At 37.6% G+C, this 27,683-nt stretch overlaps 1 protein-coding gene across 1 annotated transcript in view; it reads right to left on the bottom strand.

Annotated features, from left to right (window-relative positions):
* Positions 1–21,103, bottom strand: part of LOC145691595 (uncharacterized) — a 72,477-nt gene extending 51,374 nt beyond the window's left edge. Inside the window, exon 1 of the mRNA XM_081766998.1 lies at positions 20,966–21,103. Coding sequence (XP_081623124.1) covers positions 20,966–21,016 — 51 coding nt within the window. The 5' untranslated portion in view covers positions 21,017–21,103. The remainder of the gene's footprint in view (positions 1–20,965) is intronic.
* Between the last annotated feature and the right edge of the window lie 6,580 nt (positions 21,104–27,683).

Genomic DNA, 27,683 nt, shown 5'->3' with positions numbered 1-27,683 from the left:
ATTCTATGGTTATGCCGGGTAGGCTAAAAGAAACGGTGATGATGAGAGAATGAATAAAATAGTGGAATGAAATTGTGGTATTATCCTTTGTTCAGTTCTCAAAACAGAAATTACTGGAAGTCCGAGTGGGTTTTTCAGAGCTCTTATGGTCAATGTCCTATTACTATCTATTTACAACACTGTCTCAAGTAAAATCAGATTCTTTGGAAAACCTGCCATGTTGTTCACATCACTTCAAAACAAATAAATTCACAACTTTACTACACGCACAAATTACTCAAATGAGTAATAGTTCAATTTAATATTTAGTAGACACTGAGTTCAATGCAATGGCGAAGCCAGCGGGAGGGTCATGGAGTCTGTTTACCACCTCCCGGAAATTGTAAAAAGCTGTTAAAATAAAGCCTTAAATTCCGTTTCCAGTCTAAATATTGCTAAAAGTTTCTAGGGGAGAACCCCCGGACCCCCGAAAGATTTAAGTCATTACAATAAAGCCGAAAATTGCGTTTCGAATCCACACACTGCCAAAAAAAATTTCCTGGAGGACTCCCGAACCCCCTCCGAAACCTGGCAACGCTGCTGGGTTCAATGACAATTTATGCATTAGGTTTCACGTCAGTTAAACTGTTGTCCTAGGATTTGAGTTATTCCTTTCACTGGGCATGAGTACAATCAAATGTGTTTATAACACGAAAACGCACACGAGTGACACTTTTTTTTTTTAATTTTGTGACACAAACAAATGTAAATCTGTCGACGCGACGGGTGTACTTCAGTATCGTTCTGCACATAACTTACATTAGCTCCCTCTTTCAATTATTTTTGTTGATTAGTAAGGTTAGCGAGGAAGCAAGAAATGTAGGGCGAAACCTAAATTTAAAACTCTCTATAACGTAAGTAATAGCAGCCCCGGATTCAATTTATTTATTTATATATTTATTTACTTATATATTTTTACATATAGTTTCAGTAATAAGCTTTAAAGCACTGACAACACATAGACTACAGTATCTACAAATTTCAAGTTTCAAAAATATGCAGAGATAAAACAACACAATCGTTACTAACTCACATATCCTGAAAACGAAAATGCAATCCGTTTTTTCGCACCGATATCACCCTCAGATTTTCTGCTATGATAATTATGATGATTAACTGCTGACAGCAAGGGCGCCCATGTTGTAGTTTCCAAGGGGGGGGGGCACGTATATGGACATTTCAGATATAGTTTCAAATTTTGTTGTAACTATTTTAAAAATTCAATTAAGTTTTCGATATTCTGAAGTACGATTTCTTCTAGCGGGCGAGCGCCCCACGTTGCCCCCCTAATGTGCGCCCTTGGCTGACAGGAGTAAATGTAATTTGAGATTTAAAGTAAAAAGTTGTTAATAAGATAAATTCTAAGTTTTAATTAAAGAAATACATGTGTGTGATACTAAACATTCAAACACATAATTTACAAATGTATGTGTAAACGTATTCATATATGCAATAACGTATTCATATACAGGATGTTCCAGGAAAAACCTCAAAACTTCGCTTATGTTGAGTGAGTTGATTTTGAGTTTAACGTCCTGTTAAGCAGCGAGGCTATATGAGACATGGACTACTGAGTAACGTGGAATCCGAACCACGTGAGCTCCCAACGGGAATGGAATCCGGGTCTCCCACGCCAAAGGCGCATACGCTAACCGCTTAACCACGAAGGAGCTCTAACTTCGCATGTGTGTTAAGAACTTCAATGCTAGAAAAAATCAGCAACTTTGATCGAAAACGCTTAATTACGGAGATAGGGATAATAAAAGGGCAAGGAGGATGACTGATTCCAGTAATTACTTTTTAATTAGCTCTCTCCGTAATTAAGGGTTTACAACCAAAGTGGCAGAGAAACATTTTTTCTTGTAGAAACACTGCAGAATACTCCCTGGACGTAATATCTATTTTTACAACAAAAGTTGTAAGCGTAAAAAAAATAAAGAAACTACTATAGCATTTAATTCAGAAAATGTTTGCTTATGCCCGGTAACTTAATACAAACTATTCATTTACTTGTTAGGGAGAGGCCATACCCTCCCTTGTGGAGTCCACGGATGTACATGTATTGCAATACGTATGTTGTGTACTTGAAAACCGAAAGTAGCAGTGCCGTCTTAATGGTACCATGACCACTTGGCCGGGGCCCCGCGAGCAAAATGCCATGTATTAAGTACATGTACTAGGAACAAAATTTAGTCATAGGTACCACAACACACTTGTTTACTCTGCGGCCCAATACGTTGTTAAAACGTTACTAGAGAGTAGGTTAGACTGGAGGGTAGAGTAGACGGCAATAGCACGGGGCACCCTTAGGCGCAGGGCCCGGTTAGGAGCAATCGGTCCAAGCGGCTTAAAGCCGGCCCTGACTATTGTTAATAATAAATTTTTCTATTTTGCTTCGATTCACAGAAAGTACTGTCTAGAAGTGAAACGTAAAATATTATTGTGCTATCATATGATTTTATATCCCGGTAATTGCACCGGAATAATTGCACCTGTCTCGCTACTGTTACTCAACTTTGCATGTTGCTGATAAGACGTAGCTTGAAACTTGGCAGCACCCAATCGTTCTAAGAGAGGTAGCCCTTGCTTGCTTGCTGCTCTGTGTTGTCTTGCCTTCAGGCGATCGAGCAGAATGTTTCGAGTGTTGTGTTTACCACTACCGAGAAAAAGGAAACGTTACACGAAGGGAACAAAAAAAACTATCTATCCTTTGGAGTTAGTATTGGACAGGGAGCTAGCACATGAAAAAATCACGTCATGAGGTACAAATTGTTTCACCCCTATATCTGGTGCAGGTCGGCGGGAACGTAAGAAAAAGTCTTGCGCGTCAAACCGGGTGCTTTTGGTTACAGTAAGACCCCGAAGGTTTGAAAAAGGGCCAAACTTTATGTCATGTAAGGTACAAGAAAATTTCTCTCGCCGTCTTGTTCCTTTCCATGTGTCAATCACCAAAAGACTTCGTAAGACGAAAAAATTATAGGCCAAATCCCCTTCAGACAAGAGTTTTGAGTTTTGGACCGGAACTGATAACTTTGCACGTCCCTAGCAAAAGAAAATGGACATGAGATTTCGAACATGGAATATTAGAAGTCTTTATAGGGCAGGCGCGTTAAAATCCGTAACGAGTGAGTTAGAGGAATACAGGATGGACCTAGTAGGAGTTCATTAAGTTAGGTTGGAAGAAAATGGATCTGTGAATTCCGGAAATTTTATGTTCTTTTACGGGGAAGGAAATAAAATTCACCAATTAGGAACAGGGTTTTTCGTTCACAAACGAAGAGTATCAGCAACTAAGCGCGTTGAATTTATTACTAATAGACTTTCTTTTATTACTCTTAAGGGTCGCTGGTGTGATATTATTCTTTTAAATGTACAGTCACCAGCAAAAGTATCTCCCTCCTAAGTGTTCTAATTCCATTCCTTGGGGTCCAGATAATTTGCACTTTGTAAAACGCCTGGACAGATGCAACCCAACTTACACGAAACTTTTCTGTACACTAACAGCAGTTACTAGCGCTGATCCAGGTGTCTATGCAGGTATCCCCTGAAATGGACAACTAGGCCGTACCTTGGGTCTGGGAGAGAAGGCTGCGTGGTACCCTAACACACTAAAAAAGAGTGGGTAGCTGATGTGTCCAAGAGTGTCGGCGGATCCTGCGCCCTACCGGGAGGATGATGTAGGTACTGCCCTCAAGGAGAGTGTAATGCGTTCTCTTGGGTCCGAGATGGGATACTTAGTATCCTAACTCATACTCGTACCTCAGGAGCGCTGAGGAAGTGAGCAATACACGGCCCTACTAGAGGAGCCGCCGCTCTTAAATGGCCATTGTCTTTAAAGGTAGACAGTCTACATCAGCCATTGGGTCTGGTAATATACGGTGTACTTTTACCGTAATTAGAGGTGGTTCCGTATTGTTCGAACGGCCCTAAGGAAGGAAGGGTGTGGGTGTCCCTTCTAATGGTGGGTTACACGTACCAATGGGATTCGGACAAGTAGCTTAGCTAAAACGTGTACGTGGTACCTAAACACGTAAAAGATAGGTAGCCCCGTATTGTTTGAGCGGGCCTACCAGGGCAGACACGGCTCCCAAATGACAATGTCTGCCTTTCAGCAAACGGTCTACATCAGTCATTGGTTCTGGTAATGTACGGTGTACCTCTACCGTAATTAGAGGAAGTCCAGTATTGCTTGCACGACCCTACCGGGGGGGTGTCGGATTCTTGCCTGCGGGGAGACCAAACGGAGGTGGGGAGGGCCCAATCCCAGGAATCTGGGTAACGGTTTTGATACTGCTAAAGGGAGGAAATTCTGTGGGTATGGGCTGGCACCAAACTCAAATGGTGACTTAACACGTACCATTTGGTCCGGGATGAGATACGGGAGTATCTCGACGTGTGCGTGGTACCTCTACACGACAAGGCGGTTGCCAGTTGAACGAGGCAGGCAGGGCCGGCATTGAACAAGCCCCCTCGGGCATTGCCTGGGGCCCCGGATTTGGTTGGACTCTGTCGGGCTGTGGTCATACCGTGGGATTCGGTAGCTTGTGGGATCCAATCCCAGGAATCTGGGTAACGGTGAACACGGGCGGGAGGTGAGCTCGCCTTATAACGCTCGGGCGTCATGCCTGCAGAGCATAGTAGGACTGATTCGCTAGCAGTCTGCCTCAACCAGTAGGTCAACTGGTAGGCACTCAGGACTTCGGTCCGGCCGTGCAGTGGGCGTATCCCACTCCCTCAGAGAATGGGGGTTACATCGTTTAGGCGAGTCAGAATTAGGGGACAAATTCTGACGGTGCAGCATGTGCACGAGCATTCAATAGCGTATTGAGGAACTACGGGCGGGGTGCGATACATTTGAGCGGTACCCGTCCATCAAATAGACCGAACGGTCGCGGGTATGCTCTCCATGCATGCAACTAAGCGTAGACCAGTAGACTGCTAGCATCAAAGTGTACTTTTCACCTTACATTTCATTGTAATCTTTCTCTTTCATAGTGATTCGGATCCCAGTTTACATTCCTATATAGATTCGAAGCTGACATAGAACATAAAAATGGTATCACTCAATTTCGTTTTTCAAATGCATCAATATTTTGTGACACTGCTGACATTTTGTTATGTTATACTATCTGTCTTATGCATTTAAACTAAATTCATACTACTTTATTACCATCTGTTGCCACATATCAAACTTCTCCATTGTACATTTTCAGCAGACGTAGGTGCAATAACGTGCAACACTGCACCACTACACTTCACTGTTATGTTTAGTGTTAAAAGTGCATTTTAAATCTGTGCACATTTGTATATGGTGCTATTTCAAATAAAATATTTTATGCTGAGTTGGCAACACTGCTTCACCTATGGCAACATTGCTTATGGTTTTCGATAGGGCATTTTGTTCTCATTATATTGTGCAATTTTTGTTTTGAATGCTTTAACGGTTTTCAAGATATTTACTTTAAACGTACGAAATTCTATAATACAATATTTTGGATATTCAAATTTTGAAGCCTCCTAGCGCCTATCTTTCTGGTCCATAGCACCTTAAATTTTGCTAATGTTCATTTCTGATGATTCTCTATCAGATGTACTATGGGGCAATCAGATTTTAGTGACAACTTGTGGGACCCTCCCGTCCGAGTATGTATTGAAATTGAAATTGAAACATTTGAAAAAAAAATGGACCTATCGGGGACTTGAGCGAGGGTTCACAGAATAGAAGTTCAATATGCTAACCACATACCTACCGCTTCACTTTCGCCATCCATCCACACTATTAGCCAGTTATAATCGTTGCATGTAAGACTATACACACGATCCTAATGCTCGTATAAAGAGACGTTCTTTATGTGAACGTCACAATCACTTACTCGAGATTTTCTTTAACTCAAAAACAAGTTATATAGATCTCCGTCAATGAGAAAAATATCACAAAACGTTCTTCAAGTTGACGCTACGTCATCGTTTTCAACGATGGTCTCGATTTATATTACATTTCATCACCTTAACTTCTGATTTCCAAAGAAGGAAACACGGCAGACATTAGTTTAGCACTCTTTTAATTGTATCAACTCGTGTGGAAATAGAAAGTTATATTTTTGTCTTCCGTAACTACTAGTTTATTTTATATTCGTATGATGAATTTGGTGAAGTGTAGCCGCTGGCAATAGCCGAGTAGCCCACAAAAATAATAAAAATTAAAAAAAGCCTCGGGATTTCGGCTTCGGATCATGAGCCGCAATCTACTAGGTGTCCGAATCCCTCTGAAAAGCAAGGTCGGAATTTTAACTGTCCTCGATATTTCTGTGTTCGTGTCCCTGTCGTGTTTGGAATACATCGAAAGGACATGAGGTGCCCCTGGCGAACAATCATATTTGATGTAGAAATCGCCCTTCTCTTACCAATAACAATCACCATCAATAACACTAATACATTGGAACGAATTTTAAAAAAATAAAAGGTGTGAAAGCAGGGTACTATATGCAGCGATCTGGGTTCGAAATCCCGTCATGGCAACTATTTTTCTTTATTGGAAGGAATTGTTTTCGTAATTGGGATTGTATTTCTGTTATTCCTTTATTATTATTATTATTATTATTATTATTATTATTATTATTATTATTATGATGATGATGTAAATGAATGAATCCCAAAGTAAAGTCCGGATAGGATTTTTTTCCATGAGCTTTTATGTGGAGAATGGCCTGAAACAAGGAGATGCATTGTCTCCATTATTATTCAACTTTGTCCTGGAATACGCTATAAGAAAAATCAAAGAGAGCAACCAGGGCCCAGAGTTGAATGATATTCACCAGGTTACCAGGGTGCGCGGTCGGTGACTCTGAAGATATTTCAACAGTCCAAAGGCGCAACAATCTATTGGGCTGGCATCTGAGCTTTCCACAGGAATGTATTCAAAAAGAATAACACAAATCCTCAATTCCTTTTCCATCACCTGATAAAACCGTAGCAATGTTCTGATGGTATTAGTCGAAGTCTTGTCTATATGGAACATCACCTGATTCGCGCTCATTCCATACAATTATGGGATCTATTTCCAATAGATAGGTGTTGAAATAGACCCTCGGAAGTATCTAGCATTCACATTCACGTTTTTGTCTATCTTGTGTATCATCAACTTATCCTCATATCTGAATCCCGCAACAACCATGATGCCACGAGAAAAACTGTCCCTACACTCACCAATAAAGTTGTTGTGTCTTTTACCGTCAATGTCACGGTATATGATTGCCGGAATGAGAGCACCAGCAGTGAGATGGACATATGGATAATCCACTGTGACAACTTTCTTCCATTTGGAATTTGCCAGGTACTTGGAACTTGCGTACGTACGAAAACTTAGCATGGAAAAGGACCATTACCTAATCTGCCCATACTGGTTGTTTTTCGACGACATTTGATAACACTCACGCACTTAGAAGGTCACACACAACACCGCTTCTGCCAACAGACCCATAGTTTCAGTATGATACACCAGGTAACAGCACCGAATCGAATATGGTCGGATATAAGCAAACGATCTAGTGTATAGTTTTTTTCTTTTTTCATGGACGATGAGCTACTTTCCCAGCAAGTTTAGTACAGATCCGGCCAGTAGTTACCGAGAAATAAAACATCATACCTGGTAGTAACCTATACCCCATGCCGCAAACGTTGCCAACACCTAGTGGCCCACTTGCCAGTAAATGTCGATCATCGATATAGCGACGCGTCGAAGGATTGCCGCTAGTGTGCCACTGGCGGCAGGGTTTCGTCGGGTCGAAAGAGATATCTATAGTCGGGGTATTGAAATTATCACCCGGTGAGGCTGAAGGAGACGGTAATAATGAGAGATGGGTGATATGGTGGAATGAAGAAAGTGGGAGGAAACAGGAGAACCCCGAGAAAACCCACGAACACAGTGCTTGTCCACCACAAAGACCACACGGCGTGAGCAATCTTGAAATGAGTGCGTATAATTATATGAATTTAAATGGCAACTGTCACCGATCATTTGAATGTGAATATGGGAGAATCATGAGATAAAGTAAATAGACGCGCGTTATTTTGTTATAAAATTGGATGGCGAGCGAATTTTATCTGATCGCAAACGGTTATCGTCGAATATGCACGGTTACAGTAGCACACTGATTAGCAAAATTAAAAAGGTCTCAAGTATTTATCCCTTTACATGCAACGTTTTCTTCATCGCCTCAGTGGCCAAGTCGGAACCGCACGTGCCTAATGATAGAAAATTCGGTAGTTCGCGCCCATCTTGGGGTGATTTTTAAAAACGTTTAAAATTGATTTTTAGACTCACCTTAATGTAAATAAATTACGCATATAGACGATTTAACATATTTTTTGGGGGGGGAGTTGTTTTGTTGTTCATTGGCGTTTCGTCGCGTCTCTGGCACTAGTGGGTCGCTGGTGGTATAATTTTCAAAATGGAAGTGGAGTCACCGCGCATTGAAGCTGCGGGGCCGCCAATCTTTGGCGAGATGTCGTTAGTTGCCCATCGGTGGTCCACCCACGCTTACGACATGTAGCAAGCTCATGCATACTTACACCTGCATTTGATAATACACACAAACGTATGATCTGTCAGGAAAGTAAATGTACACCTATTTTTCGAGTCTGGCATTCCTGCGCTCCATCCGCGGAGAGTATGAGAATTAAATCAATCAAATGTTTACTGAAGGGCAAAAAGAAAAGCTTAATCTGAATAAGACAGTGCAGAGGGGCACAAGCTGTGAATACGAATAGTGCATAGTGTAAATAAAGGACGACACCGAAAGAGAAAGCCAGAAACAGCTGTTAAACTTACAAAAAAAGAGTAAAAATTGTCGAAGTGGGAACATAAAATACAAATACAACAAATACGCCGACAACTAAACGATCACCATGCCATGACCTTGGTGTAGTTGTTAAGGTGCTGGCTTACAAATACAAAGGGCGCAAGTTCGAATCCTGGGCAAGGACATTTTTAAAAATTTTTGTTAATAATACATACAACTCATGAGAGATGGTAAAAGAGGTCGTATTTAGTTTTTCGTAGCAATTATTATTGGTAATGTTTAGTACTGATAAAACTTTTTGTCTTTGCGTATTGCTTTTATTCTTTTCTTCATTTCCAAAGAGAAGAATATCCGAACAAATTCCACCAAAATTCCTCATATTTTGAATGTAAACGCCATTTGCAATTAGGGAAGAATAAAAATTGAACGTTCCGATGTAGCTGCAAAAAGTAAAAAGAAAAACATGGAAGTGGACCATACTCATGGTTATTAAAAATACAATTTCTACATGCCTTACACCTCCCGACCACGTTTCTACGTTAGCAAGTAAGAGGCTTGTGTTTAGGTTAGGCTCGTCAATACGTTTTGCAAAGGGGCCCGGTTTAGCTCTGACGCACCACAGGTGCGAGAAGGGAGAAAAACACTTTTTCTCTCTCCCTCTGTGTGTCTATTTATCTATCTATTTGTATATATATAACGCTATTTGTGAATGCCATAACCACCCTAATTTTCAGCGGATTGAGACGAAACTTGGCACAAACATTAATTGTTGAAATATCTTGATAAGTTCGTTAACCAGAATAATCAGATGAAAATGTTCAAAATGGTGGCCCTTCAAACTCTTAAAAAGTTCCAAGGGAACCAAATTTCGCCCATAAATAGGTATTCAGAAAGTTTGAATAAATTTTCCTCTTTTACTGAAATATTTGTGTGCAGAAACTTATTGAAATATTGGCCCCGATTAATCGCCTAAAGAAGGTTCACGCCCTTTCGTTACGGTCAGTTTTTTTTTTTTTTTTTTTTTTGCAGGAGGGGGTTATTTTCCTATCGGAACAAGATGATTGTTAGTGATGATATGAAATTACACATTGAAAGTGAAGTAACTTGTGAAACGTGTTATTTGAAAGAATAATATAATAAATGTGCATTCCTCTAACACAGAGAACTGTAAATCATGTATTTCGAGTTCGGGAGCCTGAATGGCGAGGAGTGTTATTTGACTTGCTTTTTAGTAACACATTGCATTGCAAATAAAAGTAGGCAACATTAATGGTAAGTAAAATAATAATAATAATAATAATAATAATAATAATAATAATAATAATAATAATAATAATAATAATAATAATAATAATAATAATAATAATAATAATAATAATAGTAATAGGTGTTGTTTGTGGCAAGGTAATATCTTAATCAATTCTTCTTCAAACGTAATGATTGTAACGCCATATCTCCCTTACAAACAAAATATTAGCAATTTATATCGAGAGAACGAGAAACTGTAGAGTGATGGGAGCAACGTTGGACAGTATGCACTCATAGTACTCAGAAAAGTAAGCGATTTCAATGCAAAAGGAACGAAGAGTCATTGTCATGGGTACTCATGGGGCCACGGCAGAGCCCTCTTTAGGCAAAGTGTCAATAACTTATATCGAGAGGTGATAGTGGGATGGGATCAACTTTGGACACCGTGGACCCATAAAGCGCATCGAAAAAAATAGGGGGGGGGGGCAGCCAGCCTTACTTATTTCCACATAATAATATAAAATTATGTTGTCGAAATACACACACGAGTTAGCTACTAATATTTCATATTATTATTATTATTATCGACAGCGTCTTTTCATTATGTGTGCGTGTTTGACATGAAGCCAAAGAGAAGATCCATCATTCGTAGAAAGAATAATAGTCAGTTGCTTTAACTGTGAACGACAGCGAAAAATACGAAAAGAGTGGACTACCTGTAGCGTAAAGAAGCAATATTTTCTCTCAAATGGATAAAAAATCAAGCCGAGATTGATTCGAACTCGCATGGACGGCGCGAAAAGCCAGTGCTTTGTCCACTTTTTTTTTTAACTGACTCACTGAACGTGTTTCAGTAACTTACTTATTGCTATTTTTACTTGCTTCACTCGTTTAACTTGCTTTTTCTAATAACTTAAAACGACAGGGACACGAACACAGAAACATCGAGAACAGTAAAAAACCATAGATGCTCTCCCGCCGGGAATCGAACCCGGAACTCCATACACCAAAGGCGCACGTGCTAGCGACTAGACCAGCGGGAAGGGCACCACTCTCTCCCTGTGTCGTTAGGGATTACGACCACTGTATTGCCAGCTATCACTTCTGTGGGTTGTATACTATGATCACATGTTTCTTCTTTGCTGGAAGAGTAAAACCTACATTATATGTAATACATGAGGTATTTAGACCTACATGCTCTTCATATAATGTAATAAAAGGGTCATGCTGGGAATAAGAAAAAGAACATTCCTTGGACAAAACGGAAACTATTGGCATCAGAAATATTTATCTACGAGGCATGCGCAGTAGTATATTTCAGAATAGTTACTGTTTTGTTCAGTAACCGAAGAAAGGGGTATAAAAAAGCAAATATGTCGCGTCAACGAGATCGACCAGATTTGACAGGGGCGGAAGCAGATGTATAGTAATACAACAACTTCGCTCAGTTGATACGAGCCGAGCCGGTTGATATCACTACCCGAGTTGGTCTTCTGCTTGGGCTCAAGAATTCGAGCGTGCAGGTCTCAGCCTTAATTTTAAGAACTACAGTATATACTTATATTGGTGATTACGACATTTGAGGCTGTCTCGTAATAATAATAAAAAAACTCTTGTCTTCTCGTTGTCTAGACGAGACGAGATACACTAAAATTGCCCCACGAGATGCACTAAAATTACGAGAGGAGACGCACCCTTGCCGTGAGCAACACTAAAAGTATCCCACATTACTGCCTACATTTCTCATGGCTTTCGGTTTCCAGTCTAATCAGGCCATTGCTTCAAAACGAGTTAAAACGAGCTGAACAAGCGAGAGAGCCATTATAAAACTCGACTCAACTCGAAACTCGACCTCGAAAACAGCGCCTTGGCTTGGAACTCAACTCAAGAAAAATACCTTTGACTCGACTCCTGCTCATCCCTATTCGTATTTGTATTTTGTTTCCACTTCATCAATTTCTACTCTTTTTTTCTTCGTTTACCTATTGTTTCTGGATTTCTCTGTCGGTGTCGTCCTTTATTAATACCATGCACTATTCTTATTCCCAGCTTGTGACCCGCTTCAATGTCTTATTCAGTTTAGGTTTTTCTCCTTACATTGACTTGACATGTGATTGATTTAATTCTCACTTTCCGCGCACGACCGATGAAAATGTTTTATTATTATTATTATTATTATTATTATTATTATTATTATTATTATTATTATTATTATTATTATTATTATTATTATACTATTGAACTTGCACGGCGAAATTACTGTATAATACGATATCATTTCAGTAATTTTATTCCGTATGTTATTTAATTTATTAATGGGCACTAAATTGTCTCCAGATCAACGAATAAATTAACTACGGCATGCACTTTGGTGGAAATATCATTACATGAACATGTTTGGAACGAACCAATAATCTTATTGTAATGATATTTCCAGCAAAGTGCATGCCGTAGTTAATTTATTCGTTGATCTGGAGACAATTTAGTACCCATTAATAAACTAAATAACATACAATGGAGTAAAATTACAGAAATGATATCGTATTATACAGTAATTTCGCCGTGCCAGTTCAATAGTATAATAATAATAATAATAATAATAATAATAATAATAATAATAATAATTATAAAAGTTTCAAACTTGCCCTGAAATTTGGCAAAACTTTCTTAAAAGTAGAAATTTCGGGGAAAGGGTTCCGTACCTTCAAGACACACCTCTGCAACTACCAACATTTTAAACTAGAACCTTTCATTGAAGTTTCATGTAGAAAGTATGTTTTGAGGAAAATAACTGTAATAAATATAACTGAATATCACGCGACAGTAAGGCATATAATAAACTAATTTTTAGAATATACAGAGGTAAATATAAAAGCTTTGCTACAAAAATACCTACAAAGAGCATAATTCAATGAGCTCTGAAATACAATGTAACGAAATAGCCTATGAGATTCAGTCTACAGAGCAATTGTTACTTAAAGAATGGACATACACTATTTCGAGAATCGAGACAAGACGGGAAATGTTTACGATACTTTTCGTCTCGTCTCGATTCTCATCTCCAAAGAGAGACGAAAATTTTGATTTAGCCCTGACCCGTCTCGAATGTAAAATGTTAATTCTCATGTTATTTTATTTGTTTTAGAAACGAGATGAGAAACTCCTCTTCTCGTGAGCAACATTAAACCAAACCGAAATATTCTTTCCAAATGTCACGTTTCTGCTTGTAATGGTATGACCTGAGCGATAATTTAGCTTCTAGCTTTTAATCTTCTACGAGATAATAATAATTATTATTATTACTATTATTATTCCTGAAGATTTGATAGTTCAAGTATTGAAACATCTGAGTATTCAAATATCTGAATATAATAAAACGTATGTTATCGCTGATCAATCGCCATCAAAAATTCTAAAGTAAGAAAAAAAAATTGCAACGTGCATTCGCAGAAGCACCTTGACCACTGAACCGCGATCGCTACGCGGTAACGATCCGTCTTTAGTCTGGTTACGTTAGGTTTCTTTGTCTCCGCTTGCAAACTTGTATGTTATATTTTTCGATTCAAAATGTCTTTCGTATTTCTTTTATGAAGTCGGCAAAGTTTACATTAATAACTTGAGTTTTTCTTAAACCACTGGTTCACAAGTTCGTTCTTTCTCCACACGAAACTACAAATATGACAGATTGAATTCTCATACTTCCCATTTCTTTCAAAGCAGTCGCCATTACCTGGTCAAAGACTTATTTCCGCCACGATTCATATTAACCAAAATAAATTCATTTTTCGGAAGCGGAACTTTCACTTTCCGGATTTCGTAAAATTATGGAATTAAGTTATACTCCGGAATTCAGAAGAATTTCGGAACTCGGAAAGAATCCGGAATTTAGAAAATTCCGGGATTGAGAGAAACTCCGACTTTCGAAAAAATCCGGATTTTCAGAATTCCGGAATGTTAACGAAATCAGAAATTTCTAAATTCCGGATTTTTCCGAATTCCGAAATTATTACAAAATTGGAATTTTCCGAATTTCGGAATTTGTCCGGCTTTACTTTCGGGAGTCCGAAAACTAATAATTCCGGAACGGGCTATCCCTAGTTTATACACAACCTTTCAGAACACTAAGCTAGTAGCTGTCTCCAAACAAACAAGTAATGCAAAGCATGTTGTATCCTGCAATACGTCATGTATTAAAATCCGACACCATGACCCTTTTATTACATTATATGAAGAGCATGTAGGTCTAAATACCTCATGTATTACATATAATGTAGGTTTTACTCTTCCAGCAAAGAAGAAACATGTGATCATAGTATACAACCCACAGAAGTGATAGCTGGCAATACAGTGGTCGTAATCCCTAACGACACAGAGAGTGAGCGTTGCCATCGCCGCTGGTCTAGAGGCTAGCACGTGAGCCTTGGGTATATGGAGTCTCGGGTTCGATTCTCGGCGGGAGAGCATCTATCATTTTTAACTGTTCTCGATGTTTCTGTGTTCGTGTCCCTGTCGTTATAAGTTATTAGAAAAAGCAAGTTAAACGAGTGAAGCAAGTAAAATTAGCAATAAGTAAGTTACTGAAACACGTTCAGTGAGTCAGTTAAAAAAATAGTGGACAAAGCACTGGCTTTTCGCGCCGTCCATGCGAGTTCGAATCAATCTCGCCTTGATATTTTATCCATTTGAGAGAAAGTATTGTTTCTTTTCGCTACAGGATGGATTTTCTCTTTGGTTTCATGTCAAACATGCTCACGTAATGAAAAGACGCTGTAGATAATAATAATAATAATAATAATAATAATAATAATAATAATAATAATAATAATAATAATAATAATAATAATAATAATAATAATAATAATAATAATATGAAATATTAGTAGCTAACTCGTGTGTGTATTTCGACAATATAATTTTATATTATTATTTGGAAATAAGTAAGGCTGGCTGGCGCCCGCCTCCCTAATTTTTTCGATGCGCCTTATGGGTCCACGGTGTCCAACGTTGGTCCCATCCCACTATCACCTCCTGTTTTCTCGATATAAGCTATCGACATTTTGCCTAAAGAGGGCTCTGCCGTGGCCCCATGAGTACCCATGACAATGACTCTTCGTTCATTTTGCATTGAAATCGCTTACTTTTCTGAGTACTATGAGTGCATACTGTCCAACGTTGGTCCCATCGCTCTACAGTTTCCCGTTCTCTCGATATAAATTGCTAATATTTTGTTTGGAAGGGAGATATGGCGTTACAATCATTACGTTTGACGAAGAACTGAGGAAGATATTGCCTTGCCACAAACAACACCTATTATTATTATTATTATTATTATTATTATTATTGTTGTTGTTGTTGTTTTACTTACCACTAATGTTGCCTACCTTTATTTGCAATGCAATGTGTTACTAAAAAGCAAATCAAATAACACTCCTCGCCATTCAGGCTCCCGAACTCAAAATACATGATTTACAGTTCTCTGTGTTAGAGGAATGCACATTTATTATATTATTCTTTCAAATAACACATTACACAAGTTACTTCACTTTCAATGTGTAACTTCATATCATCACTAACAATCATCTTGTTCCGATAGGAAAATAACCCCCACCTGCAAAAAAAAAAAAAAAAAACCTGACCGTAGCGAAAGGGCGTGAACCTTCTTTAGGCGATTAATCGGGGCCAATATTTCAATAAGTTTCTGCACACAAATATTTCAGTAAAAGAGGAAAATTTATTCAAACTTTCTGAATACCTATTTATGGGCGAAATTTGGTTCCCTTGGAACTTTTTAAGAGTTTGAAGGGCCACCATTTTGAACATTTTCATCTGATTATTCTGGTTAACGAACTCATCAAGATATTTCAACAATTAATGTTTGTGCCAAGTTTCGTCTCAATCCGCTGAAAATTAGGGTGGTTATGGCATTCACAAATAGCGTTATATATATACAAATAGATAGATAAATAGACACACAGAGGGAGAGAGAAAAAGTGTTTTTCTCCCTTCCCGCACCTGTGGTGCGTCAGAGCTAAACCTGGCCCCTTTGCAAAACGTATTGACGAGCCTAACCTAAACACAAGCCTCTTACTTGCTAACGTAGAAATTGTATTTTTAGTAACCATGAGTATGGTCGACTTCCATGTTTTTCCTTTTACTTTTTGCAGCTACTTCGGAACGTTCAATTTTTATTCTTTACTAATTGCAAATGGCGTTTATATTCAAAATATGAGGAATTTTGGTGGCATTTGTTCGGATATTCTTCTCTTTCGAAATGAAGACAAGAACAAAAGCAATACGTAAAGACAAAAAGTATTATCAGTACTAAACATTACCAATAATAATTGCTACGAAAAACTAAATACGACCTCTTTTACCATCTCTCATGAGTTGTATGTATTATTAACAAAAATTTTAAAAACTGTCCTTGCCGAGGATTCGAACTTGCGTCCTTTAATTTTGTAAGCCAGTACCTTAACAACTACACTAAGGTCATAGCATGGTAATCGTTTAGTTGTCGGCGTATTTGTTGTATTTGTATTTTATGTTCCCACTTCGACAATTTTTACTCTTTTTTCGTAAGTTTAACAGCTGTTTCTGGCTTTCTCTTTCGGTGTCGTCCTTTATTTACACTATGCACTATTCGTATTCACAGCTTGTGCCCCTCTGCACTGTCTTATTCAGATTAAGCTTTTCCTTTTGCCCCTCAGTAGACATTTGATTGATTTAATTCTCATACTCTCCACGGATGGAGCGCAGGAATGCCAGACTCGAAAAATAGGTGTACATTTACTTTCCTGACAGATCATACCGAACAACACAGAAATATGGAAATACCGATCAATATCTGAATGATTTTTTTACGATTTTTTCTTTGTTTTCTCTCTTCTTAAATGAGGAACCTAATCTATATTCAACGAAATTAAAAAGTTCATTACTGAATTCTCTATGTCTGTGTATCTGTCTGTCCGTCTGTCTGTTATTTGGGATTTTTTCAATTTTGAACACTGCATTCGATAAAGCATCAAAAACTATCTGAGAAAGTGATTTCGCGTCACTCTTACCGTTCCTGACATATTGGCCAAAAAATAGAGGATTTCCAAATATTTAAGGAGACACATCTCGGGAAACATAAGTTTAGAGAGATGATATTGGTGTTGACCAATACCTAAGAGGATGGTAAATATTTTGGTATCAAATAGTAACCAGTGGCCACTGTCCAGGTGGTCACTGGTTTGGCCAGTAGCCACCAGTTAATATAGGTACCAAAATATTCACCATGCTCTTAGGTATTGATTAACACCAATATCATTTCTATATGACTTAGCGTTCCCGTGATATTGACCAAAAATACTTCCGATTTCGGGAAATTTAAGAAGCCTTATCTCGGGAACCGTAAGTCACAGAGAGATCATATTGGTGTTGATCAATACCTAAGAGAATGGTGAACATTTTGGTACCAAATAGTAACTGGTGACCACTGATCAACTGGCTACTGGCCAACTGGCCACCGTCCCCCTTCGAATTTCGGGAGATGTAAGGGGCGATATCTCGGGAACTGTAAGTCATAGAGAGATGATATTTTGCGAGAAACAGAACAAGGTGCGAACAAGAAGATTTACTTTTACTTCTAGGAACAATCACAGTCATCCTTCCCGCCCCATCTTTCCAATCTTTTAAGCTCGTTCTGGCAATGCCCTTGCAGCATTCTCGTCTGGTTTCTTTCTACATTACGTATAGGTATACAACAGGCTTATATTATCTTGTCTTTATATCATTACTTTCATTGTATATACAAATGCATTTTACAGGAGTGCGACTCTTGGTTGTCTCTTATAATTTTAAGAACCTTCTGTTTATTAAAAAATAAACACAAATATTATTTAAAAAGTAATTAACAAGGAACGAAGACAACATGATAAGTCATCAATTACCGTTGAGTTCATTTTTCTAGTTGTTGCCTTAACCTAGATTTTTGAGTAACTCATATACTGGCCACACTGTAATCTATGGATGGTAACGTTGAAAATTCTTCCGATTCGTATTTTCAGGTGTAGAATAACATTATCTATTATTGTGCTAAGTTATATTTCATTATCTCTTTTCGCTTACGAAAACGGGCAAAAGAAAAATGGTTAGCTTTTCAGTAGTCTGACCCCATAACATTCAATGTTAGATTTTGAAGAGAAAGATGTTCAGATTTTAACGTATTTCTTTTTATTGCTCCACTGAAATAATCTCTTAAGAATATTATAAATGGTTCAGATTATATTGAATGTTAACAAATCTACAGTGAAATGCCTGTATCGGAATGAAAAGCCCTTAAAATAAAATCTCGAGTATACTTGCGCTCACAATAGGACCAATATTACCTATGGTACTTGTGAAAATAAGCTAGGAATTGCATGTGAATAATCAAACACAAAACACAAGAGGAATAGGCCTACTGTCAAGAAAACCAAGACGCCAGAATTTGCTTTATCAGAACCGCTGCTGCAGACGAAAACAAATCGGTATGCTGAATGGAGGAGATTACAGTGACATCTACCAGAGAGACATGTAAACAACAACTTCAAGAGTTCACCTGGCGGAAACATGTAGAAACAGGAAAACGAGTAAAATTTTGTCGTATTAGAACATGTATGGGTGTACTCGGGTTTTTATATTTTCGATAAAATTAAACACCCTAGTATTCTCGAGCTTTTATGTTAAGTAGTTAGTTACTCTTAAATTAATATATAGTAGGAAGTCGAAAATCCGAACTAATTGGGACCACAGATAATTCGGATGTTCAAATTGTTCGGATTTTCAAAAATGACCAAGAAAATGCCATTTAGGCTTAAATATACTGTGCGGTATGCTCTTTTATCGATACACTGGTTATACAGTACATGCAGTAATTACAATACCGTACGTAAGGATACTTACATTTAATGTTTCTGAAGAATCTGCTCGTACACTAAATTACACTGTTTTTGTAACTCAGACTTAGACTTAACTTGTATAGGCCTAAGGGAAAATAAAAATTAAAATGTATATGACAAAGATTTACATATGAATGCGTTTTTGTAAAAACACTGACTTCACACAACGCTGACGGACAACCTTATTGTTTGTTTATCGCTAGCGCTAAGAGAAAATGTAAAATGCTTCTAGGGAACGCGTTCGGATTATTGACGACCTACTGTATTGTAGAAATTCTTTTCGACAAAACATAAGACATTTAACTAGTCTTCAAGCAGAAATTAGTAAAACACACGATTAAAGATATAGCCGATTTCGAAGGAAACACAAATATAATTTCGTATACAGGTCTAAAATAATTTGCTAAAACTAGGATGGTACAGGAACTCAACATTCCTAACGTAGAATAATAATATAAATGGTTGACTGGAAAGCAATGGCGGATGTAGGACTGGGGGCGGAGTAGCTAGAATCTAGACTGATAGGTATATAATAATTTTAGAATTTTTCATGGTTCCTGCGGAAGTTTTTAAATTTAACTCTCTTCGAATGGATATTATGGCTAGGTTGGACGTTGGTTGACATTGTGGACTTCAAGTATTGTTCTACACATTGTATAACAGAAAACCTGCAACTGAAAGTATATCTAATGTTTCAAAAATTTTGCAGTAAAGAATAAAACGCAACGCTTACTATAAACTTTGAAAAATATATAAGTAATAGCTTTAATTATTTTTGTTACTCAAAAAACTGGGGGTCCTAGATCCTCGGCCTAAGCCTAGATCCGCCACTGCTGGGAAGTACCGTTTTTGTATGAGAACCATAAATTTTGTTTTAGAAACCAACAAATTGTTAGCAGGGCCGCCGTGGCTCAGCTGCAGAGCGTTCACCTATGGTACATCGGGTCCCTGGTTTGATCCCAGCTCGCGCCAAGTGGACTTTGTGGTAAACAAACACCCTATGTGTGAATTTTCTCGGGTTCTCACGTTTCCTCCCACTTTCTTCATTTCACCAATTAATTCATTTCTCATCATCACCAACTAAAAACTAACTAACTGTATGGCCTATGGAACCCGGAGGTTCAATGCCGCGTTCACAAAAGCTCTCCACTAACATCTATCCTTAGCTAACTGCATCCAGTTTCTACTTTGTATCCCAATCTCTGCGAGATCCATCTTAATATTGTCCTCCCATCTGCGCCTAGGTCTTCCTAATGGTCGTTTTCCGATTGGTCTTCCTGTCAAGATTTTGAAAGCGTTTCTACTTTCTTCCATTCTAGCTACATGACCAGTCCACCTAAGCGTCCTAAACTTGACGACCCTAACAATGTTGGGTAAACCGTATAAGTTATGTAGTTCCTCGTTATGAAGTTTCCGATATTCCCCATTCCCGTTTCTCTTGGGTCCGAATATTCTTCTCAGGATCCTGTTCTCAAACACTTTCAGTCTATGTTCTTCCCTCAGAGTAAGCGACCATGTTTCGCAACCACATAGAACAGGCTTGATTATCGCTTTGTACATTTTAAGCTTCAGATTCCTCGACAGAATTCGCGACGACAAGAGATTTTGAAAAGAATAGTAACACGAATTCCCTGCTTTTAGTCGACATTTAATTTCTTCGTGAATATGATTTTTCTCTGTTAATACTGATCCTAGATATTTGAAACTAGGATAATCGTCACTCTATTCTTTAGTCTATCCTGCATTACCATGGGAGGTAAAGCTTTAAAATCTCACTTCATTTCATTTCAAATTGTTACCAGAGTCCCTTGGTTCACCTTTCGAACCACTACTATTCTACACACGTGCATACATTCTAAGATGTACCTTCACTAGTCCTACAATTCGGAAAACCCATCAAATTTAACACTCAATAATAAACTTGATAATTAAAATTAAGTTCTATTCATTGTTTACCTGAAAAACTAACAGAGTATGACACAACAAAATCAGCCGATACTTCAGCATACCGGTACTTTCTGTGATTCACACATATCCGTGATACAAGATGATGTATCCATCAGAAACCTTTTCTGTTTTTACACAACTCACGTCATTTTGTAATAACGATTTCGTAATATAAGTTTATCTTGTCGGAGTGTAGACGACAGCCATATTTTTTATGTTGATCAGATAAGCATTTTTCTTTGTGTGGAAGTATAATTTGAGACAGAATAAAAATTTTTGTGAACAGTGTCGTGACTTCTACACAGCATTTCCTGCTGTACCAAGCACACACATGGAAGGGAAGTAAGAATAATCACATATATTGTCACAGAATATTAAAATGAAAACATTAATTGGTTATATATTCTGTGTATTTTCATACATCTATTCCCAGAAATCAAATATTTCCTAATATCTAAAACTTGATAAGATACTAATCTCAAGATCAAATACCGTATTTACTCGAGCTTATAGTCCTATAAACAAATCATATTGTATTTGAAAATATCTATTTGTTATGCGGACACAAATACCCCGTACTAATAGACAATGCACACAACTACCAAACGAATGCATTATTATTGACTGAAAGAAACAGGAACTTGTTACAAATATTTTTCGAAACAGAATTACAGGCAGTGCTTCTATTCATTTTGAAGAGTACAATGCTTCATACTACATGCATGTTATGAACTGAAAAAATAAAAAGTAAAAAAAAAAAAAAAAAAAAGTTGTCAAAGTTTTGAAATTACTGTTGTTTACAATTTTATTATAAGCAACGATTTAAAGAAAGGAATCTATTCATATTTCTACTAGGTATAGGCAAAACCGGTTTTTATAAAAACCGAAACCCGAAAAACCGACATTTCGGTTTTCTCCAAAACCGGTTCGGTTTTCACCGAAACTGGTTTCGGTGAAAGCTTTTCGAAAACACATAAAACTATTTCTGTGGAAATGGATTCAGTTTCCGGAGAACAACGAAACACGATTCTGGTCAGAAATAGAACAAATTAAAAAAAACGGAATCGGTTTTGAAGAAAACCGAAAACGGATCAGGTGAAAAAACCGAACCGGTTTTGGAGGAAACCGATAATCGGTTTCGGTGAAAACCGAACCGGTTTTGAAGAAAACCGAAACCGGTTTCGGGGAAAAACCAAAACCGTTTTTTTAATTTTCAAAAACCGGTTTTTGTGCCCACTACAAATTTCTTCCGAAGGGCGCACCCACAGAGGGTCCACCGGATACTTCCCCAAAGAAACATCCTAACTCACCATACATTTGTACACTTTCCCAATAAAACTATATTTGTTTAACTAGGAAATGTTTGATGCAGCTCGAAAATTTAATCTTACACTCTATTTGTACTCTTTCTGTTATAAAAAAATATTATAGTTCCATATTTTTTTCTGAAAATAGATGGAAGTATTTTCCAATTACTTATCGTCCTTTCGAGTACAGAAAAATACTTGTTTAATACCACATAGAAGTAGTAGGGTAAAGGAACCTAATTTGGTGATAAATTTACATTTTTGTAAATAACCTATCTCTAAATGCTGTGTTGGTGAAAAATGGTTGGGGTATTAAGCCTTGGATATAATACGTATAATCATTACTAATTAATTTTATTGGAATGCATGTGAGGGGAGTTGTATGTGCTGATGTAATTCTATTGCTTTGTTAGCTAAGTTGGTGACATCACAGACCAGAACATACAGACTGCAAACTTTGCGAAAAAACTGGAAACTTGGCGACAGTAGCACCTCTAACACATGACGACGGAACTAACCAATCGATCTGACGTCACCTACGTGGAAATTTCGAAAGTAACCACAGACTAGATTTTCGCTCCTTTAGTCGCATTTGGGGAACAGCTTTTTCTGTTGATGTACTTCGCGGAACTTAGATATTTTCAAACTGAACTCTTTAAAAGAAAAAAAAAATCTATTAAAATAAAAAAAGTTGCAATGGAACAGTACAGTACAAGAAAATGTGAACATTAGCTTATCTGGTCTTTCTGCACTACATCTAACACTAAGATGCGAAGCAGACGAAAACAATCAGCCGGTTACTATGACAACCCATGACGTCACGTTCCAAGACCGATGGCAGCGCCATTCACACACAACGACACTGATCCCGCCCACCGAGAGCGTTGATTGGTTCTTTCGCTGTATAGACAATCCGAACTGATTTCAATAGCGCATATAGGAAGTTGCTCGTCTGTATGTATTCTAGTCTGTGGGTGATATGGTACCTAATTTGGTGATATGGGTTCTTGATTTGGTAATACATTAATACCACAGATAAACACTACAAATTGTTAAATTATCACACATTTCCTATTACATATTGTAATTATAATGACATATGCGGCACCAGTGGTTAGAGCATTGGACTTGTGTCCGCCTGGTCCTGGGTTCGATTCCTGGCACCTTTGCACCTCCCTAAATCCGGCCCTGATAACGGATATTTATCCCCCTCCTTCGTGGTAAATGTACACCATCTAAAATGAGAAGCCAGCTCCCTTTAGGCTTTAAAAGAAAGCTGAGCTTTGCAAAAGCAATAGTTTAAGCCGATTTTCAAAAGGTTGAAGGAAAAGGATTCCTGCCAAGCAAAACAATATAGCATTTGCCAAGTAGGGAAGAAAACAGAAACTAGGAGAATAGAACTTTTTTTTCCTGCATAACACTTGCGACCCTCTTTAAAATACTCCCCTACCCCGTCCTAAGTATCAGCGTTGTTAGGTGTAAAGAATATTGTCAAATGTCACTTTGAAGAGTTTCAGTGTGATTGTTTATTTTTTTAGTTATTGGTGCACCCCCCTCAAACAATCCTGGATCCGGCCTTCCCCGTTATCATCTAAACCTATAAAATGAGACATTTCTAACATCAGCTTTTCTATCGATTGCCCTTATTCTTGTAGACTTCTTTCTGACGTTCGGTGGTGGAAGTTTTAGGATAATATTTATTGGAGACGACGAGGTTCTGCTTTATGAAGTTGGTGGTACTTGAATAGTTGGCTCTAGATCCGAGTGCTCGAGTGTCTTCTCAATAGGTAAAGCTGGAACCTGTGGATTCGGATGTTCGGATGTCCTCTCAAAGATGGAGCTGCTGTCTGCGGATTAGAATGCTCAGTCAGTACGAATGTAACAGGTTTTTCCTTGGGAATAACACGACAGTCAAGTGGTATGATTCCACATGACTTGAAACCATTTTTTGTTTTATATATATTTTGTGCTGAAAGTGCTTTCACAAAGGATATCTTAAACATGCTGTGAAAATTCCGTTTGTTTGATTTCTCTGTTCATTTTTTGACCAAATAAACATTGAAATCTTTTCGCCAAACTGCTTTGAGTGACAAGTTAGTGATAGAATCTTAAGTGATACACCTAATTTGGTGATATCCTGTACGACACTGTAGTCACCCCCCAAAAGAATGTTAATTATTTGCGTGGTCTAACATTTTAATGCATTGTAAACCAGAATAAATAAATTTAATTGTCTTCTTTAATTCTTCGAAATAAGGTCTGCCTGATAACTTTATAAATGTGTTGAAAATAGTTAATTTTCTTACTAGATTGCTAAAACTATACAATACGTAATTATGAAGAAAGCTAACAAATATAGCTATCACAGTACTTCCTCATGTCTTCAGAGTAGAATATACTCTATCGATGTGTTTTGTATTAGTCTACGTCTCTGACACAATATAAAACGTAATGTTACTTGCCGATGATCACAAACTCGCTCCTCAATTCGACACTCTATCATTAAATTATTTCTACAAGTCTGACTGAAAGAAAGAACAATTCTACCTCAAGGTTTAGAAACTAATATACCTGAACCATCTATTAGCTATAACCAACATGATTCAAGTCACAGTTGTGTTCGTCAGAGAAGAAGAAAAAACTATCAAAAATATATCACCGACTTAGGTTATCTTACCCTAATTTCTAGTATCCCCCCCCCCTCATCTGAGTGCGCACCTATTTCTACCATTTGTCCAGAAACACACCCTCAAGAAATTTAGTCATACATTTTCAAACGAAAAGGTGGCATTTATATTTGAGGAAACGTAGTAATTTGAATTTATTGAAGTTGTATATACAACCAATGGTTACACTGCAGGCCCGTAATCAGAACATTAAGACAAAGAGTTGAGGTCATTTTGGGGAGAAGCTAACTTGAGTTCACCTTACATTTATACATACATACCAAAAGTTGCAGATTTTGTCTCTCTTCAACTGGCCACTCCTAGCTAGTCTCTTTTTCACAATAAAGAAGACGGGTAGTGGAATAAGTGTGAGTTGCCCAAAATGTTAGGAAAACGCAGAAATATTACGCAAAAATATTTGTCTATCCTAAAACCTCACACGGTATGTTCATACCTTAAACAGCCAACTAGGCTTCAGATGTGCACTGTTTTCATAAGAATTTAATCTGTAAACTTCCCCTCATGAGGTTTAGAGTGACAAAATAAATTAAAATGAAATGAAATCTGTAAGTTTTATGTCCCACGGTTTTGCCGGCTAGGCTAAAGGAGACGGTGATAATGAGAAATGAAGGAAATGGTAGAATGAAGATAGTGGGAGGAAACGGGAGAACCCCGAGAAAACCTACGCACACGGCGTTTGCCCACCACAACACTCAATGGGCGCGAGCTGGGATTGAACCTAGGATCCCATGCACCAGAGGTAAACTCTACCACTGAGCCACCGCGGCCCCTGAGTCACAGAGTGCTCAGCTCTCCTGTAGATTATTTAATTCAACTCCAAACCCTTTGATATAGCCGAATACAACATCGCTTTATTGATTTGTCTCCCCACTACCACTACCGCTATTATTATTATTATTATTATTATTATTATTATTATTATTATTATTATTATTATTATTATTATTATTATTACTTTAGATTCCACACTATGTCTAATTCTTGGCTCGTGAAATGATGGAAGTGTAGTATCCAGCAATCAAAATGAAATTAATGGAGGATACTTGATGCAAAGGAGTAACTGATTCTGCTCTTTAATTTTCACTGTTAAAATTATTGCGTCACTGTTAGTTGAAGAAAAAATACGATAAGCCTACAGATAATCTAGTATTTAAAAGTATATGTAAACATAAACTTCTACAGTACAAAAATAAATAAATAAATAAATAAATACAACCACTCCAGCAAAGCAAAAACTGTCACCTGCAATTGATTTGCAATGAATGACGTAATTTGTAAACTAATCAACTCTGTGGCCTATGAAGCCCGGAGGTTCAATGCCACGTTCACAAAAGCTCTCCACTGACTTTTATTCTTAGCCAACTGGATCCAGTTTCTACTTTGTATTACTATTTCTGCGAAATCCATCTTAATATTGTCCTCCCATCTGCGCCTAAGCCTTCCTAATGACCGTTTTTCGATTAGACTTCCAGTTAAAAATTTGAAAGCGTTATTACTTTCTTCCGTTTTCGCTACATGACCTATTAACCCGAGCCTACTAGATTTGAATCCTAACAATGTGTCATGTGCCAATCCAACATCGAACTGTACATTGTTACTATGTTGTAACACTGCTACGCATTTGCAGCTACGTTGCAATAGGGCAAGGCATCGGATCGAAAACACAGATAAGGAGATGTTATGGAGGTGATAGACTTTGTGCACAAGAAGAGAGAAGTTGAAACAACTGACAGTAATCAATGTTATTCTTTTAGCATTCGAATTTCTAAATAAAACCAGAATTCAAAATTCTTGGATCACAATTCTTGCATCATATGGTACACAATCCATCCGTTTGAATATCTCTCAACTTTAAATTGGAATTATATTGTTCAGTTGAGCATATTTGTTCAAGAAATTTACAATTTCTAGCTCATCAAGGGGAATGGGCCCAAGAAACTTAGCTGAAGCTGATCATTTCGCTATATATGTCAACTAATCAGTGGCGTATTTAGGGGGGGCTTCCGGGCTTAAGCCCCCCCCCGAAATCTTACTTACTATAGTCAAGTATATGAAATATCTTGCAGAATTTTCACATTTTCAGGCAAAGCCCCCCCGAAACTTAGCAAAGCCCCTCCCGAAACAAAATCGTAAATACGCCACTGCAACTAATAATACAAAATAAACTTAGTTCCGAGATATTTTAAACAAATAATGACCTAAGCACAATTAATTATTATTTTTTCAATGTTATGTGCACTAAAGAATCAAAATAAACAACGGTAATTATGCCGAAACAAAATATTTTCCGAAATCTTCCTACTCGATGAAAGTTGAGTACGATTGTTATATAAATCACAATTAAAAAGAACAAAATTGACATTAAATTCATGGTCTATAGAGTTTAATTCTTAATATGTGGCGCATATGGAAAAAATAACCGCACACTAGAAACATTTTGAAAATTAATTGTTTAACGTTGGAAAATTATAACACCATTTGATTAATCAGGAAATAATCAAACAAAATAAAATAAAATAAATGAAAAGAAACTCTTACGAAATTAACGAAAAGAAACTGTAACGAAGCAGGTTGTTACAAATGTTTTGTAAACCGTATAAATTATGTAGTTCTTCATTCTGAAGTTTCCGCCATTCTCTATTCCCGTTCCCCTTGGGTCCAAATATTCGTTTCAGGATTTTATTCTCAAATACTTTCAGTCTACATTCTTCCCTCAAGAGTAAACGCCCATGT

Source organism: Thermobia domestica, chromosome 8, assembly GCF_964235325.1.
Source record: "Thermobia domestica chromosome 8, izTheDome1.hap1.1, whole genome shotgun sequence".
Classification (NCBI taxonomy): Eukaryota; Metazoa; Arthropoda; class Insecta; order Zygentoma; family Lepismatidae; genus Thermobia; species Thermobia domestica.
The sequence above is the reverse complement of the archived record's forward strand: the minus strand, read 5'-3'. Positions and strand labels throughout refer to the sequence as shown.